Source organism: Struthio camelus, chromosome 14 (genome assembly GCF_040807025.1).
Source record: "Struthio camelus isolate bStrCam1 chromosome 14, bStrCam1.hap1, whole genome shotgun sequence".
NCBI classification, from domain to species: Eukaryota; Metazoa; Chordata; class Aves; order Struthioniformes; family Struthionidae; genus Struthio; species Struthio camelus.
The window spans coordinates 9,908,751-9,924,390 of NC_090955.1; the positions used below are offsets into that span (position 1 = coordinate 9,908,751).

A 15,640-nucleotide genomic window follows, 5' to 3' on the forward strand; every position below is an offset into this window, starting at 1 on the left:
TGCGGGGGGACCCGGGCGCTCGGGGTCTGGAGGTGATGGTGGCCCGGGGGGGCTGGGGGTGCGGGGTCCGGGGGTGCGGGGGGTGCGGGGGGGCTGGGGGCCGGGGCTGAGGAGGCTCCAGGGTCCAGGAGGCCCGCGCGGTCCGGGGTCCCGCCGTCCCGGGGTCCCGGCGCTGCCGAGGCCGCGGGGGCGCCGGTGCGCGGCGCTCATTGGCCGGGCGGCGCCGCCTGTGATTGCGGGCAGCAGATTCGCCTCGCCCGGCGCGGCGCGGCGCAGCCCCCGCCGGCAGTCCCGGGGCCGCGGCCCCCCGCCGCCGCCGCCCGCCTCGCCCGCCGCCGCCTCCCGCCTCACCCGCCGGCGGGGCCCGCTCCCCCCCGCGGCGGCTCGGCCGCGCCGAAAGTGCGGTTGCTAAGGGCCGCGCGGCGCTTTACCCAGCGGCCGCCCCGCGCCAGGCGCCGCCGCCGCCTCCATTGTTGCGGCCCGGGCCCGGCCGCCGCCGCCGCCGCCGCCGCCGCCGCCGCCCATGGACCCGCCGCCCGCGCCCGCCGGGCTCCGCCGGTGACCGCGGCCCCGCGCCGGTGAGCGCTGCGGGAGGGCGGGCCGGGACCGGGGCCGGGCGCTGCCCGCGGGGGGCGGCGGGGCCGGGGGGCCCGGCCCTGCCTCGCCTCGGCCCTCGCCTCGGCCCTCGCTTCATCCCCCCGCGCCTCCCGCCCCCGCAGGGCGACGCCATGGGGGTGGACTTCGACGTGAAGACCTTCTGCCACAACCTGCGGGCCACCAAGCCGCCCTACGAGTGCCCCGTGGGCACCTGCCGCAAGATCTACAAGAGCTACAGCGGCATCGAGTACCACCTCTACCACTATGACCACGACAACCCCCCGCCGCCCCAGCACACCCCGCTCCGCAAGCACAAGAAGAAGGGCCGCCAGGCCCGGGCCGCCAACAAGCAGTCGCCCAGCCCCTCTGAGACCTCGCAGTCGCCGGGCCGTGAAGTGATGACTTACGCCCAGGCCCAGCGCATGGTGGAGGTGGACCTGCACGGGCGCGTGCACCGCATCAGCATTTTCGACAACCTGGACGTGGTGTCCGAGGACGAGGAGGCCCCAGAGGAGGTGCCCGAGAACGGGAGCAACAAGGAGAACACGGAGACCCAGACCGTCACCCCCAAATCTGGGAAGCACAAGAACAAGGAGAAGCGCAAGGACTCTAACCACCATCACCATAACGCCTCAGCTGGCACCACCCCCAAGCTCCCCGAGGTGGTGTACCGGGAGCTGGAGCAGGACACCCCTGATGCCCCACCTCGCCCCACCTCTTACTACAGGTACTGTCGATGGCCAGGGTGTGAGGAGACTCCTGGGTGATTCTAGCTAGCCCCCTGGGTCCTGAGGCAGAATCGCTCCCTCTCTCTGCAGCTGGTTTGTACAAGGCTTGTGTAAATGCCCTCCGTGTGCCTCTCCTAGGTCCCATGGAGCTGGCCGTCTTGTGGCTTCAGGCTCTTGGCACTGTAGTGTTCCTCTCTGCTTTTGAGGGGTCTCTACTCCTGCAGAGTTTTGATTGCTTCCTATGTCATTGCCAGCAATTTGATTGCTGCGTTCTTTCTTTGCTGGTACAGCAGGTAGAAGTCTAAGAAAAAATGAGCGTGTCCTTCTGCCTTCCATGCTCTTCTTCAGAGATATTTTGGGATAGCTCTGGAGTCCCGCAGCACCAAGATGTAGCTATGGGATGTGTATATTTGCAAGCTACTCTATCTTCATTGTCTTATGTTTTTTCCAAAAGTGGTTTGGTAAGTTAAGTGGCCCAAAACAATCATTAACGCAAAGGAAGATTAATGCGGAACAGCGAGCTAATGCTTACGCGCCCATCTCTGCTGTCTTTGTCGCCATGTTGCCTAAGAAGTTGGCATCAACTTCCAGGGACAGAATATCAATGTTATTTTGTTTAAGGCTGTTATAAAAGAAAGCCCCCCTAACATGTCTGTAGTGTCATTTGATGTGATGGTGGGTGGTGGTTGCCATTAGTTGCCAGAACAGGAAACTAGGGGTTCAAACTCTTTCCTCTACAAATAACGTCACCTCACCCACAACTGAGAGTAAAAGGGGAGGGTGCAGCCCTCACTGCCACAGTTAATGAAACATTGTGCCTTCCATGCCGCCTTGTTTGCCAGCAGGACCGGCACTGCTGTACCTCAGAAATGAGGTCACTGTCTCCAGAGCATCTGCTACCTGCCTGGAGGCTCACACAATCTCCCATCTTGCATTGATGAGTCTCCACGGTCTGTAACTTGCCCATTAGACGAATGTTATTTGGTCTGAACGCCTTGCTGTGTTGTGCCAAATGCACTCTCGTGCTGCTAGTCTGCTCAACGTGCAGCAGCACCTCCTGTTTCTGCAGATTCCTGCCTTCCCATCTTTTTTTTTTTCTTTTTTTTTGACTTATGGTGGCTTTAACATTTAAATATCTCCTCAGTGAAGGCCTGCAGAAGTTAGGGTCCAGCAGCACTGAGCCTGCACCAGTCATGTACTCACCTTCTTCTGCTGTCCTTCCAGGTACATTGAGAAGTCAGCAGAGGAGCTGGATGAGGAGGTAGAATATGACATGGATGAGGAAGACTACATCTGGCTGGACATTATGAACGAGCGTCGGAAGACTGAAGGCGTGAGTCCGATTCCCCAAGAGATCTTTGAGTACCTGATGGACAGGCTGGAGAAGGAGTCCTACTTTGAGAGCCACAACAAGGGGGATCCAAACGCCTTGGTCGATGAGGATGCAGTGTGTTGCATCTGCAATGATGGAGAGTGTCAAAACAGCAATGTCATCCTCTTTTGTGATATGTGCAACCTGGCTGTTCATCAGGAGTGCTATGGGGTGCCCTACATCCCAGAGGGACAGTGGCTCTGCAGACGGTGCCTGCAGTCACCCTCCCGAGCAGTGGACTGTGCCCTGTGCCCAAACAAGGGTGGGGCTTTCAAACAGACAGACGATGGGCGCTGGGCGCACGTGGTTTGTGCTCTCTGGATCCCAGAGGTGTGCTTTGCCAACACGGTGTTTCTGGAGCCCATAGACAGCATCGAGCACATCCCACCTGCACGGTGGAAGCTGACCTGCTATATTTGCAAGCAGCGTGGCTCTGGGGCTTGCATCCAGTGTCATAAGGCAAACTGCTATACCGCTTTCCACGTCACCTGTGCCCAGCAGGCTGGACTGTATATGAAAATGGAGCCTGTCCGCGAGACAGGAGCAAACGGTACCTCCTTCAGCGTGCGCAAAACTGCCTACTGTGACATCCATACGCCACCGGGCTCTGTGCGCAGGCTGCCTGCCCTCTCCCACAGTGAAGGGGAAGAAGAAGATGAGGAGGAAGAGGAGGAGGGTAAGGGCTGGAGCTCTGAGAAAGTGAAAAAAGCAAAGGCCAAGTCTAGAATCAAAATGAAGAAGGCGCGGAAGATCCTGGCAGAGAAACGAGCTGCAGCGCCTGTGGTTTCTGTTCCCTGCATCCCCCCCCACAGGTACAACCTGCTGCCCTCCTTTTGCTGTGGAGAAACTTCTCTCTTTCTCGTATCCCACTTTGCACACAGACATTATCTTGTCACACTTGTTACTTTTTTGCACAAGTGCTTTTCACTTTGTTCTTGCACAGGGTTGCTCATGGTCTCCTCTGGGAGTTGTGCAGGGCGGCAGTGACGTGTAGCCCGGCCGTTCTGTACTGCCCTGTGAAGGTGTCTGGGCCCTCCGAGGGGCAGGAAGTAGATGCCGTTAGTTTAACGGCAGAGAGTGAGCTTGGCTGGACGTGTCAGGAAGCAGCTGGGGGTTCCCAGAGCTCCTTTCCTGTTGTGCTGACCTCAGATGCTGGAGTAAACTACGAGGGGGGGAGGGGGCTGCTGCTCTTTCTGGTACTGTTTGTTTCTTCCTGGGGCCCCGTTTCAGTTCTATATCTGGAAGAGGGAATGTCCCTCTGGGAAGTTCTGTGCCGTGTCCCCTGTCTGTCCATGCGGGAGTGAGCCAGGCCCAGGAACTGGGCTAACCAGGCGGTTGCTTTTGGCTGAGTCCTGGCTCTGGAGCAAAGACGTCTCGGTCGTATGAGACTTCTGGGGAGGTCCCTGTGCCCCAGCGAGCGCAGGTCCTGCCTCACGAGTGAACGCTTAGTGTTCGCCGGCCTTCCTCAGCGTTTTGTGCTGCCTGCTGCTAGTCCCGGTCGACAGCCTCTCCCTCAGTGCAGTCTCTCAGAACGGGTCTCAGCAGCAGCAGCCTCTGCGCTGCTGTGAGCAAGGGGGTGGACAGAGAGGACCGGGACTCCTGCTCGCTGCAAGATGCGACTGTCAGTGAAATTGGCTTAACAGCATAAAGGCAACGTAGACGCTCCTCTGGAAGATAGTTGAAGCTTTGCTAGGGGTCGTGTCTCTGTCACATCACAACCCTAAGGGCTTCACAGGAAGGTGCAAACACCCGGTGGTTACAGGTGGGGAATAATCTGCTCACCACTGTATGTGTTGCTGTGTTCTGATCATTGAGCTGGTGTGTAAATCCTGAAGCCAGGACATTTAAGGCCCTTGCCAAAATTTATTGGTGTAATTTATAGCTTTGGATGTTCTCGGTAGCTTGCAAAAGTGTCTTCAGTCCATCTTTAAATCTCGTTGTCGTCCTGTGGCAGGCATTGCACAGTGGAAGTGCAGGTTGTGCAAGAAAGTGTTTGCCTTTGCGGGTTCTGAATCACCGCTCTCGAGTTACACTGAACACTCCTCCTTCCTGTGGAGTGAGATGGGAGCAGCAGGTGAGCCGTGCCAAAGGTGTAACCTTGTGAAACCCTGTCACTGTACCTGCCAGCCGGCAGTCCCTCTTGACCACGTCTGTGACAGCTCAGGGGCAGGGGACCACTGCTTGCCTGCAGGTCCTTAGCACACCCTTGAGACTATTGGGACTCCTGTGGGGTGGGAGGAGAGGTGGGTACACAGAGGCTGTGGGGTTTGCTCTGTGGGTTGTGTCCTGGTGACCTGCGGATGCAGGTCTGTGCTGCAGAGTTGAAGGCTTTATGCCGTGGTTTGTTCATGGGCTGGCCTTGTGTTGTTCTTGAGAGTTGCTCTGTGACTGGAGCCTCTCTTTTTCTCATATTTCGATGCATTGGCAGGCTGTTTGTGTGCTCTTGTGCAGGCTGTTTCTACCGTCTTGCTGCTATTATTGTGCTCAAAATGAAACCCACACTGAGATAGAAGCTGTTAACCTCACCCCAGGCCTTCCTGTTGGGATTAACTATTCTTTAGAGGCTATTGCCAGAATGCCAAATGTCTTCCTGTGGGAGCTGTGCTTGGCCACAGATAGCAAATGAGGCTGCTCTCTCCAACCTCGTTAGCTGAGGCTGAGTGTGATGCAGGCCACGTTATCCTGTGTGAAGATTGTACATTCGACTCCCCACCAGCAGCAGGGCGTCTCTTCCACCAATGTTGATGGAAGAGCCTATCACAGTCTCTTCTAGGCTTTCCGCCGTTGTAGAGACTAGGAATACTCCTTTTGTTGTGTTTTGGGTTGTTTAGGGTAGTTCTTCATTACCTCAAATAGCATGCTCTGTTCTGCTAGTGCCTGCTGTCCCCTCGTCACAGCTTGCCCGACTTGTTCAAAGTACAAGCTCCTTGGAGCTCCAGAGTTTGTCTGGTAACGTTCAAACAGTCCCCTTGCCATCTTGGATGGTCCTTAGTTGCCAACATATAAAAATGGGTAAATAACGGTTTTGAGATAGCAGTGTCATAGTGCATGCAGTCTCAGGGACCGTGGGGATGTGTTAAAAGGTCCAACCCTTGATGCCCCTGTGTTATGCTCCCAGTCTGGCTCAGCATGTCCCAGGCTTTTGCCTGAACAGCTGGCAGGAGATAGAAAGGAACAATCTGTTTCACAGAGTCAAGACTGAACGTTTTCTGATGTCCTTCTTTGTAGCTGTCTCGGCAGTGCTGCTGCCCTGCATTACTTGGCACTGTAGCAGTTACTGCCACAAAAGGGTGCCCTCAGTCTGAGGAGCTTCTCAGCTGCTCGCAGGTGGCCTTGCTGCTACATCCCCCTGATCGGGGCTTTTCCTGCAATGGCCTGGCTTGTTTTGTTGATTGTGTTTGTGGTTCCCGTCCCTTCAGGCTCAGTAAGATCACGAACCGCTTAACCATCCAGAGGAAGAGTCAGTTCATGCAGAGGCTACACAGCTACTGGACTCTGAAAAGACAGTCTCGCAACGGTGTCCCTCTGCTGCGCCGGCTTCAGACACACTTACAGTCCCAAAGAAACTGTGATCAGGTAAGGGCTGCTTTTTTGGGTCCTGAGGGGCATCCTGGGTGTCTTTGTGTGCTTCCTGCATCTTCAGAGCCTCGGGCTCAAAGCATTCGCTGCATGTGGTGCTTGCAGGCTCAGAAAGGGGCCACATATAAGTTCAGCCTCCCAGATGAGGCGAGGGCAGCCCCAGCTGCCTGCTTTTGCTGCTTCACCTTCTCCACTGCTCCCAGCATTCAAGGATTTGCCAGTTAGTGACGCCTCTGGCAGCCTGCCACGGAGAGGGAATCCTGCCCTGTTGTGCTGACCATAGAAGTTAGCTCCTTCCTCTTTCCCACATATAGCTGGCAGCTATGGCAAAGCTATCAGAAATGGCTCTAATTCAAGGCCAGTCTGTGGGAGGGTATTAAGAGAGATGGCCAGTGAGTTCTAGGAACACTATCTGCAAGAAACCAGGGCCTCACTTGCAGTTTCTGGAATACCTACAGGAGTACTGCCTGTGGGTGCTGCTTCCAGCCTGCTGTCTGCCTCAACCTTTAGTCAGTGCCTCTCACATGTGAAGACTATGGTGCCCGAGAGGAAGATTCTTATTTTGGCTCACCATTGGTGAGCTCTAAGTCTTTTTCTTTTTGAGCCCTTTGAGGGCTGTGGCAGAGGTTTCCCCTGCCTTGCCTCTTCTCATTTGAATTTGCTGGAGAAGCGTTGCAACTGCATCTGCTCATCTTTTGGCTACAGCAGCGGAACAAAAGTCACTTTTTTTCTGGTGCTCCAGAAGTGAAAGCACCCAGAGCTGTATTCCCTGTGCTCTTCACCAGAGCTCTGAGCAGCTGCACAGACACTGGTATTGTTGGTCTGCAGTCCTGGGCAGCTGCATGCACTTGGTCATGTTAGGAAGAGCATTTCCAGAGCCTCAGGATGCCCAGCTTCTGGCTTTGGTGATTGAAAAGCAGGTGTTCAGCTGGTCAGAAGCTGGACTGCGTCTGTGGGTCCCTCTGAGCCTGTCACCCACCTGGCTTCCGGCAAAGGAACCTAGATCTTCGCTGAAACAGGGGGTCAGGCAGGCAGGTTCCCTTTGTCAGGGAAGAGCCCCAGCACATAGCCAGGAAGGCGGAGGTGGGAACACTTCTCCCGTCAGCTCATGGTCTCTGATGTTCCTGCAGAGAGACACTGAGGATAAGAACTGGGCCCTGAAGGAGCAGCTGAAGTCATGGCAGCGCCTCCGCCATGACCTAGAGCGAGCACGCTTGCTGGTGGAGCTGATACGCAAGCGGGAGAAGCTCAAGAGAGAGACGGTAACAATTGTTTGCCCCTCCTTGGGGAGCTGCTGGGGTGGGCATGAGCATGGGCTCTTTGGTGTGCTGGTGGATTCTCCCTTTCCTGTGAGCTGTAGGGTGCGTGCCAGGGTCCCCTTGGTTGTGCTGTGCCCTGCCCCAGCGGTTCTGAGCAAGGGTGGCTGCTATGCAAGGCTGCTGTGGGAAGCGCAGGTGCTGGAGCCGGTATTACACCTCTGCTCTCCAGACTCGGCAGCGATGTGCAGACTGGGTCACGTTTCAGCAGTCTGTGTCCCCTGCATGCAGCCCTCGCGCAGGGAGGGTGGCCCCTCGCAGCAGCTGGGAAACGTATCGTTGTCCTGCACAGCTGCTCCCCTGCACAGACTGTCCCCGCTGCGAGCGTGTCGGGGCAGGGGGCTCAGCCGCACTCTGTTCCTCTGTTTCAGATCAAAGTGCAGCAGGTGGCACTGGAAATGCAGCTGACCCCCTTCCTCATCCTCCTCCGCAAGACACTCGAGCAGCTGCAGGAGAAAGACACGGGCAACATCTTCAGCGAGCCGGTCCCTCTGTCTGAGGTAACAGAAATCTACGAAGTAAGAACCCCCTCCCCCAGATTTCTACTTCACTCACGTTTGTCCCTTGCTCGTGCCAAGGGCTGTCCGTGGTGGTGTCCGCTCCTGTAACGCACCTGGGCAGCCAGTGGGCAGCCTGGGGCTGGCTTGCTCGTCCCCGTGGCGTTCACCCGAGGGGGGGATGTGTGCAGCGGTGCCCCACCTGAGCGAGCCGAGCGCAGGATGGCTGAGCCGGCGCTGGCAGCTGCTGCTGGCCTGGAGCACCGCGCTCGATCTCATTTTTTGGGCACGTGTTGGCAATTCCCCGGTGTCTGTAACAGGTTGGGGTTCCTGCTTAGGAAAGGGAGAATGCCAACACTTGGACCCTTGGCAAATGGCAAGCTCTTACCTGTCCTCCTGAGAACGCCTTTGCTGGGTGACAGCCCGAGCACAGCACAGAGATGGGTTTGACCCCAGGCTCATACCTACTGGGGGCAAAGGATTTCTGAGAATGTCATCAGTTCACCCCTCGGGAAGGTGGGAAAAGGGAATCCGGGCTCTGCACAGCTCTGGCAGCAGGTCGGCACTGAGGTGTCTCAGCTGAGTTGGGGAGGAAGGCTGCACGGTCCCAGCCTGCAGCCGTTGCTGTCACCCTGACAGTTCTATTTTACTTGTCTGCGCTCACTCTCACCCCAGGGACTAGCGCTTGCAGCTTCCTCCCCTGTGGGAATCCTGTGTAACGTTCTGGATTCCAGCTGCCAACAGAAAGGAGAGGGTGGGATGGTGACATGTGCACCGGAGCCTTTGAAATGCTTCAAAGCGTGTATCTGCTCTTAACAGGTTGAGTACAGCACATGGACTCTAATCCTCAGGCATTACTCTTCCTGTAGCTGCAAAAAAGCAGATGGCATTTGCAGGTGTGCATTTGGGCAGAACACCAGGGAGCAATACCTGATTCCTCTAACAACCGTTTTCTTGGAGCAGGTAATGCTGACTGGTGGCGCCTAGGCTCTTAGCTCTCGCTGTTTTCTTATGCAGGTCCCAGACTACCTGGATCACATCAAGAAGCCAATGGATTTTCAGACAATGAAACAGAAACTGGAAGCCTATCATTATCTGAATTTTGATGACTTTGAGGAGGATTTCAACCTGATTATCAACAACTGTTTGAAATACAATGCCAAAGACACAATCTTCTACCGGGCAGCCATTCGTCTGCGGGAGCAGGGAGGCGCCGTTCTCCGGCAGGCTCGCCGGCAGGCAGAGAAGATGGGCATTGACTTTGAGACAGGCATGCACTTCCCACACTGTGTAACTGTGGAAGAGGCTCAGGTCCAAGATGTTGAGGATGGTGGGTACTCATCCCCTGTCCTGGGATACCAGGGCTACTTAGAGCTAAAGCCCCTGCAGAGTCAGGGCACCTGGAGGTCTGTTGTTCTTGCTGCTTCCCATAGGGAAGTTTAGTTGGATAGCTGGATGGTGTGTGCCCGTTCCCCAAAGAGGTGGGGGCTTTGCTAGCCAGGTACATGTTGGTCCCATTAACTTGGTTTTAGACAGCTGCTAGTCCGGGGTCCGAGTGTCCTGCCAATCACTCAGTCACTCTTCCTCCTCTTGGTCAGAGCAGAAGGGTATCTGGGAAGTGGCCTCACTGGCCGGCATCGGGCGTACTGTCACATCCCATCCGCAGCATTTGGCCATGAGCTGCTGAGGTTCCTGCCTTGCTGCCAGTCTAGAAGGGCTGAGTCCCTCTGCTCAGTGCTGCGTGCTCCTCCCCTCTCTCCCTACCTGAGGGCTTAGCTAGACCCTACTGGCTCTGTCTGATTGTAGTTTTGTTTGTCCCCACTGAGCAGTGGGGAGCAGCAACCAGGAATAATTTGTCGGAGAGGGGCCCTTCTAGGACCAGCATGGAAGGGGCCAGCAACGGACCCAGGGGCCCAGATGGTGGAACTCCCCTTTCCCTACTCTGTAGTGCTTCAGCATCGCTTTGACTCTTGCTTTTCTGCCGTATACTGTTAAAACCCCCTCTCTTGTTCCTGTGGTGTCCTTGCCACAACGGACACGAACCCTGGTGTTCTCCATGCTGGTCAGCCTGACTTCCCCAGTAGTCCTAACTGGCCTGCTTCCCACAGGGCTCCTTCTCCAAGTCTTTGGGGTAACTTGCGCTGCTCACAGGTGTTTGGTACCATGTAAGCTATTTCCCTCCTGAGGCGAACCTGCATTGCCCCATGCTCTTTCATGTAAAGGATCTCCAGAGAGTTCCTGATGTCTTTCATCCATCTGCTCCTCTTTATGCCCCCAGAAGATGTGCGGCTGCTGCTCTCAGAGAATCAGAAGCACCTGCCCTTGGAGGAGCAGCTGAAGATCTTGCTAGAGCGGCTGGATGAGGTTAACGCTGGGAAGCAGAGCATAGGACGGTCCCGCCGGGCCAAGATGATCAAGAAGGAGATCACAGTCCTACGCCGGAAACTTGCTCACCCACGGGACCTGGGCCGAGATGGGCCAGAGAGGCACGGCTCCTCTGCCAGGGGAGTCTTGCAGTCACACAACCCCTGTGAGAAGGACCTGCAGACAGACAGCGCTGCTGAAGAGAGCAGCAGCCAGGAGACTGGCAAAGGTACTGGGCCCTCCAGAATACTGCTGGTTCCTGGGGAACTGTGGAGAGCCCACCTCTGGACAGGCTGTCTGGCAGTGAGGCCACCCTGCCGAGTGCCTCCTGAGACCCGAGGGCCATGTGGGCAGCTCCACGCGCAAACCTCACTCTTAGCTCCTCCTTAGGGGCAGGGCAAATGGCCTCTCTGGAGGAAGTCCCTTGTCTCCCATTCCCATGTGGAAGTCCCTTGGCTTCCACAGTGCGTCCCCGAGGGGCGGGTGGCCTGAAGTTCCTGCAGAGTAGAAAATCTGCGCCTCCCCAAGCTCCTTTCTGGTGTGCTGAGCTGGGGGATCTGAGGACGGCAGCCTGCTGGGTATTTTGTAATGAGCCGTGCCTGCCAAGCAGGGGGGAAGCCAGCCAAAGGAGGCTGTCTGCTGTGTCTGGAGCAGATGCAGTATGGTATGTGTTTGTCCCTAGAGAGTCAGCAGGTTGGTGGTGTTTGCAGCTGTGGTCAGCCATTCATCTGGTGAACTCACCTCCCCTGTGGCTGAGGAGCTGGATATCATCCAAGAGATTGAGCATTTTGCCATGAAAATCCCAGCTGCGCGATGTGAGGTGTGAGACACGTTGTTTCCTGATGCCAGGTCCTGTGCAGATCTGCCTCACTGCCTGGTTTCTCTAGGGACATTGACAGGCTTTCAGAGCTGCCTTCGTTGTCCCTTCCTGCCTGGGAACGGCATGGGGCCCAGGAGGGAGTTGCAGCAGGGCTAGAAGTACTGACTGTTGAGCTCCAAACATCTGCTCAGGGCCTGGGAGCTGAATGCTGACCAGCCGTGAGCTCCCCTGGGTTCCTGGTCGTGCGTGCTGGTGGAAGGAGATGCTGAGCTGGGCTGCTTGGAGAGCACAGCAAAAGCTCCACCGCACGATAACCCCAGGCAGAGCTGCGAGGTGTCCCTGGGGCTTTGTCACCTTTGCATCATGGTTCTGTCCCTCTAAGCACTGGGAGAAGAAGGCTTTTCTGCCAGCAGGGAGTATTTTAGTGTCATTGTCTTTCAAGAGTGCAGCAAACATTCTTGGCTGCTGCCTGTTTGAACACATCATGGGAAAGGCTATTCCTGCTTATTCTGCTTTCTTGACTTCTCTTTCAATGAGTTTGGTGTGTGTGAGGGCATCTGTGTGGCTGGTGGAGTATTCTTTGATGTCCCCATCTGTGCTGAGCTCCCACCCTGTTTTACTGTCAGCAGAGCTGATGGTTCGACCCTGAGGGCAAGCATGGCAAAGCTCAGGATTGAGAACCTTGCGAGAAGGAGCTCCTGAGGAACCAAACTGCTCCTTTCTGCTGCTGTCGTGTGGTGCCTGATGGGTCCCACAGGGTGGAACTGATGCCTTCTCCTCCCTCTTTCAGGTCTGGGTCCCAATTCTTCTTCCACCCCAGCACATGAAGTTGGCAGGAGGACCTCTGTGCTCTTCTCCAAGAAGAACCCTAAAACCGCAGGACCCCCAAAACGTCCAGGACGCCCTCCAAAGAATCGAGACAGCCAGATAACTCCTGGGCATGGGAACAGCCCGATTGGCCCCCCCCAGCTCCCAATAATGGGGTCCTCCCAGCGGCAGAGGAAGCGAGGGCGAAGCCCGCGCCCCAGCTCCAGCTCGGACAGCGACAGCGATAAGTCAACTGAAGATGCTCCCATGGGTTAGTGCAGCAGCTCCCCTCTGCACAGCCAGGCCGTAGCAGCCCTGGAGGAGTGCGTGGCGGCATTCTGTGCCATTACAATGTTGTCCTTCTGCTGGTTTCTTTTGCAGACCTGCCAGCCAACGGCTTCAGCAGTGGGAACCAGCCAGTGAAGAAGAGCTTCCTGGTCTACCGGAATGACTGTAATCTTCCTCGGAGCAGCTCCGACTCAGAGTCCAGCAGCAGCAGCAGTAGCAGTGCTGCCTCCGACCGTACCAGGTACCGTGCCCTGCCTGGCTCTGGCTGCACTGCTGCTGCTTAAGTTGCCAGTGAGCATCTGGCAGCCTTGAGCTGCTGCGCAAGGAGTGTATTTGATGGTACCTCCCTCTTTCACCCTCCCGCAGGCCATATGGTGATACAAAGTGCTAGAAGGCTGCGGGGCCTGGCTGTGCCTTCTGTGCCTTTTTGTGTGTAGCACTGCGGCAGGTCGTTCCCCTGCTGAGCTCTGTGGGCTGCTGCCCTTCGAGGTGCTGGCGGTGGCAGCGAGAGCCTGGGAGCTTGCTGGGGCTCCCTCCAGGAGCCTGAGGGCCACCAGGATTGTCCTCTAGAAGATAGCTTCTGGAAGCTTAATGTGACTCCTCTAACAGCTCTGCTATCTTTCTCTCTCCTTTCAGCACAACACCCTCAAAACAGGGTAGAGGGAAACCCTCCTTCTCCCGCGTGAACTTCCCAGAGGACAGCAGCGAGGACACGTCAGGGACAGAGAACGAATCCTACTCTGTTGGCACTGGGCGAGGTGTGGGGCACAGCAGTAAGTGTCTTGGCCTTTCTGCCCCAAGCCCAGCTCTTGTCATCTTTCGGAAGGGACAAAGCTGACTACCTTCTCGTCCTTTTTTTTTGTTTTGGCACAGTGGTGCGGAAGGGCATTGGTCGTGGCGCGGGGTGGCTTTCAGAGGACGAGGATTCCTCCCTGGATGCCTTGGATCTCGTGTGGGCTAAGTGCCGAGGGTACCCGTCGTACCCAGCGCTGGTGAGTACAGCTGGCTGACGCTCTCGGCCCTTCCCTGCTGCCCAGGGTCAGCAGTCTGGAAAATCTCAGCCTGGCGGACTGCAAAGGGCTTGGGTAGCGGCAGCCCAGCCGCTCAGCGGGCTGGGCAGAGCTCTGCAAACCCGCCGGCTCCCCCACGCCCGGTGAGCCAAAGGGTTTCTCAGCTGGGGAGGGGATACCGTGCCACCAGCTCCATCGGAAGGGATGCGCGCGGACGGAGCCATGCAGCCTCCTCGTCGGTGCTGAGCGCAGCCATTCGCCCTCTTCCCAGCCCTGTGAATTTGTAGTTTCTTTTGAACCCCCGCGAACTGGGACAGCAGTTGTACAATGTAACTGCTGTGTGCGGGGAAGAGGGAGGGCAGCTTTTTAATTTGTTTCTAGTGTTTGACCGGAGGCCCTTGCTGCTACTTGTAACAAGCGGGATGGAAACAAATATGCTTTGCCCTGCTGTTTAGCATCACAGGTGCAGAGCGTTGCACAGACGTTTTGGTGGCTGGTGTTTATATATAATCCTCAGTTCTTTTCCTGCTGCCCGCTTCCCAGAGAAATTGTGCAGGCCTTGGCTGCCGTCAACCCTTTGCCAACACAGTGGCTGGGCCCCAGGCGGCTGGGCCCAAGCCGGGGCAGAATTACTGGGTGAGGTTTTCTGGTCCCTTAAGGGGTGATTACCCTCTGCTGTTAGCACCGTCCCAAACCCTTAAAGGGACCTTGAAGGTGGCCTAACGTCACTGTGGAAAACACCTCCCCAGGGGCATCAAGGGCCAAACTCTGGTACCGGCTAGAGGGCTGTGAGCCCCACGGCTAGTGCAGCGCAGAGTGACTGCTGCCTCCTCCCCACAGACCGTGTCTCAGCAGGGCCTCGTTGGGCGTCTGCACTCTGGCCCCCTCCTCCTCTGCCCGCGCAGTGCCTGAACTTGCTCTTTTGCCAGATCATTGACCCGAAGATGCCTCGGGAAGGCATGTTCCACCATGGTGTCCCCATCCCAGTGCCCCCCCTGGAGGTGCTGAAGCTGGGAGAGCAAATGACTCAGGAAGCACGAGAGCATCTGTACCTTGTCCTCTTCTTCGACAACAAGCGCACTTGGTAAGGGCTGGCCTAGGGCATCTCTCGCCGGCCGGGGCTGGGCGGGGGGTTGGAACTGGGCCCGTGAGAGGTAAGGGGCTGGAAACGGGGGCGGTGTGCAGATGATTGTAACCCTCAAATGAGGCGGCTTCCCTTTTCCCGCAGGCAGTGGTTGCCTCGAACAAAGTTAGTGCCTCTGGGGGTAAACCAGGACCTGGATAAGGAGAAGATGTTGGAAGGCCGCAAGTCAAACATCCGCAAGTCTGTGCAGATCGCCTACCACCGAGCCATGCAGCACCGCAACAAGGTGCAGGGCGAGCAGAGCAGTGACTCTAGCGAGAGCGACTAACCCCGGCTGCTGTGCTGCGACCGGACTCTGCTCACTGCTCCTCCGAATCTCAGGGCAAACGGGGCTCCCGGGCCTGGGTCCTAGTGCAGCAGGTCTGCACAGGAGAGAGCCTGGCCCGCTGCCGGGCCAGCCAGCGGCAGCGCCTTGCCTCAGCGCCGAGAAGCCCTGGCTGCCGCCACAGGCGCAGGTAGAGCTTTAGCCGGCGGCAAAGCGCAGGGCCCCCGGCACCGCCCCACCGTCCTCCCCGTGGGCCAGCCCGGGGGGTCCTGCCCCGCGCGGGGGCTGCCGGCCCCGTGCTCGCCCCACTCCCCCTTGCCCGGCCCGACTCCTGCTCCGTGCCCTGCGTCGGCGCTGTCCCGGGCTGGCGGCAGGAGGCAGAAGTCCCTGGTCACGGAGCCCGACTGCATCCGCGGCCGCGGCCCCGTGGGCTCTGTAAATACTGTACAGCGGTGGCCGGTTTAAATTATTCTCGCCGAGGCCCTGTCTCCGCCGCCGCCCCCTCGCGGTTGGGACGGCCTCGACCTCCGGGGCCGGGCTGCGGCCCCCGGGGAGGGCCTTGGCTCCCGGCATTGCCGCCGGCTCCCCGGATTGCCGCGGCTCCCGGCCCGGCCGCGATGCCCCGGGGATGGCCGCGGCCCCGCTCCCGCCGCGCACTCGGATACTGTAGCTTGGCTGCGGCGCCGCTGCGCCCCAGACTCGCGTCTCCCCCGCGCTCGGGCGCTGTTTGTATTTATTTTGAAGGAAGAAAAATCTATTGATTCTTAGAAAATAAACCCGCCTCGCCGGAGCCGCTGCCGGAGCCGGCGCCGCCGCGGGCCGCGCCGCGGCCACGTGCCGCCCGCCCGCTTCC

At 57.7% G+C, this 15,640-nt stretch overlaps 1 protein-coding gene across 4 annotated transcripts; it reads left to right on the forward strand.

Moving 5' to 3' along the window:
- Positions 1-531: 531 nt before the first annotated feature.
- BRPF1 (bromodomain and PHD finger containing 1) lies at positions 532-15,571 on the forward strand. 4 transcript variants are annotated; one of them, XM_068907066.1, is made up of 14 exons: positions 532-578; positions 720-1,324; positions 2,550-3,509; positions 6,117-6,273; positions 7,407-7,538; positions 7,964-8,110; positions 9,107-9,419; positions 10,368-10,682; positions 12,064-12,351; positions 12,462-12,609; positions 13,005-13,141; positions 13,242-13,360; positions 14,308-14,462; positions 14,607-15,571. In XM_068907066.1, the coding sequence occupies exons 2-14, from the start codon at positions 729-731 to the stop codon at positions 14,788-14,790; spliced, it is 3,651 nt and encodes a 1,216-aa protein (XP_068763167.1). In that variant the 5' UTR covers positions 532-578; positions 720-728; the 3' UTR covers positions 14,791-15,571. The 4 variants fall into 4 exon arrangements, with proteins under 4 accessions (XP_068763167.1, XP_068763168.1, XP_068763171.1 ...); XM_068907067.1 differs by lacking the exon at positions 532-578 and having other exon boundaries at positions 621-1,324; positions 10,371-10,682; XM_068907070.1 differs by lacking the exon at positions 532-578 and having other exon boundaries at positions 622-1,324; positions 7,964-8,092; positions 10,371-10,682; positions 14,607-15,570.
- Positions 15,572-15,640: the final 69 nt, after the last annotated feature.

Bases quoted from the DNA above. Each gene is read 5' to 3' on its own strand.
- BRPF1 (XM_068907066.1), top strand. From the start codon at position 729: ATGGGGGTGGACTTCGACGTGAAGACCTTCTGCCACAACCTGCGGGCC. The intron at 8,111-9,106 runs GTAAGAACCCCC...TTTCTTATGCAG, and splicing joins AGGTAACAGAAATCTACGAA to GTCCCAGACTACCTGGATCA. The intron at 13,361-14,307 runs GTGAGTACAGCT...CTCTTTTGCCAG, and splicing joins ACCCGTCGTACCCAGCGCTG to ATCATTGACCCGAAGATGCC.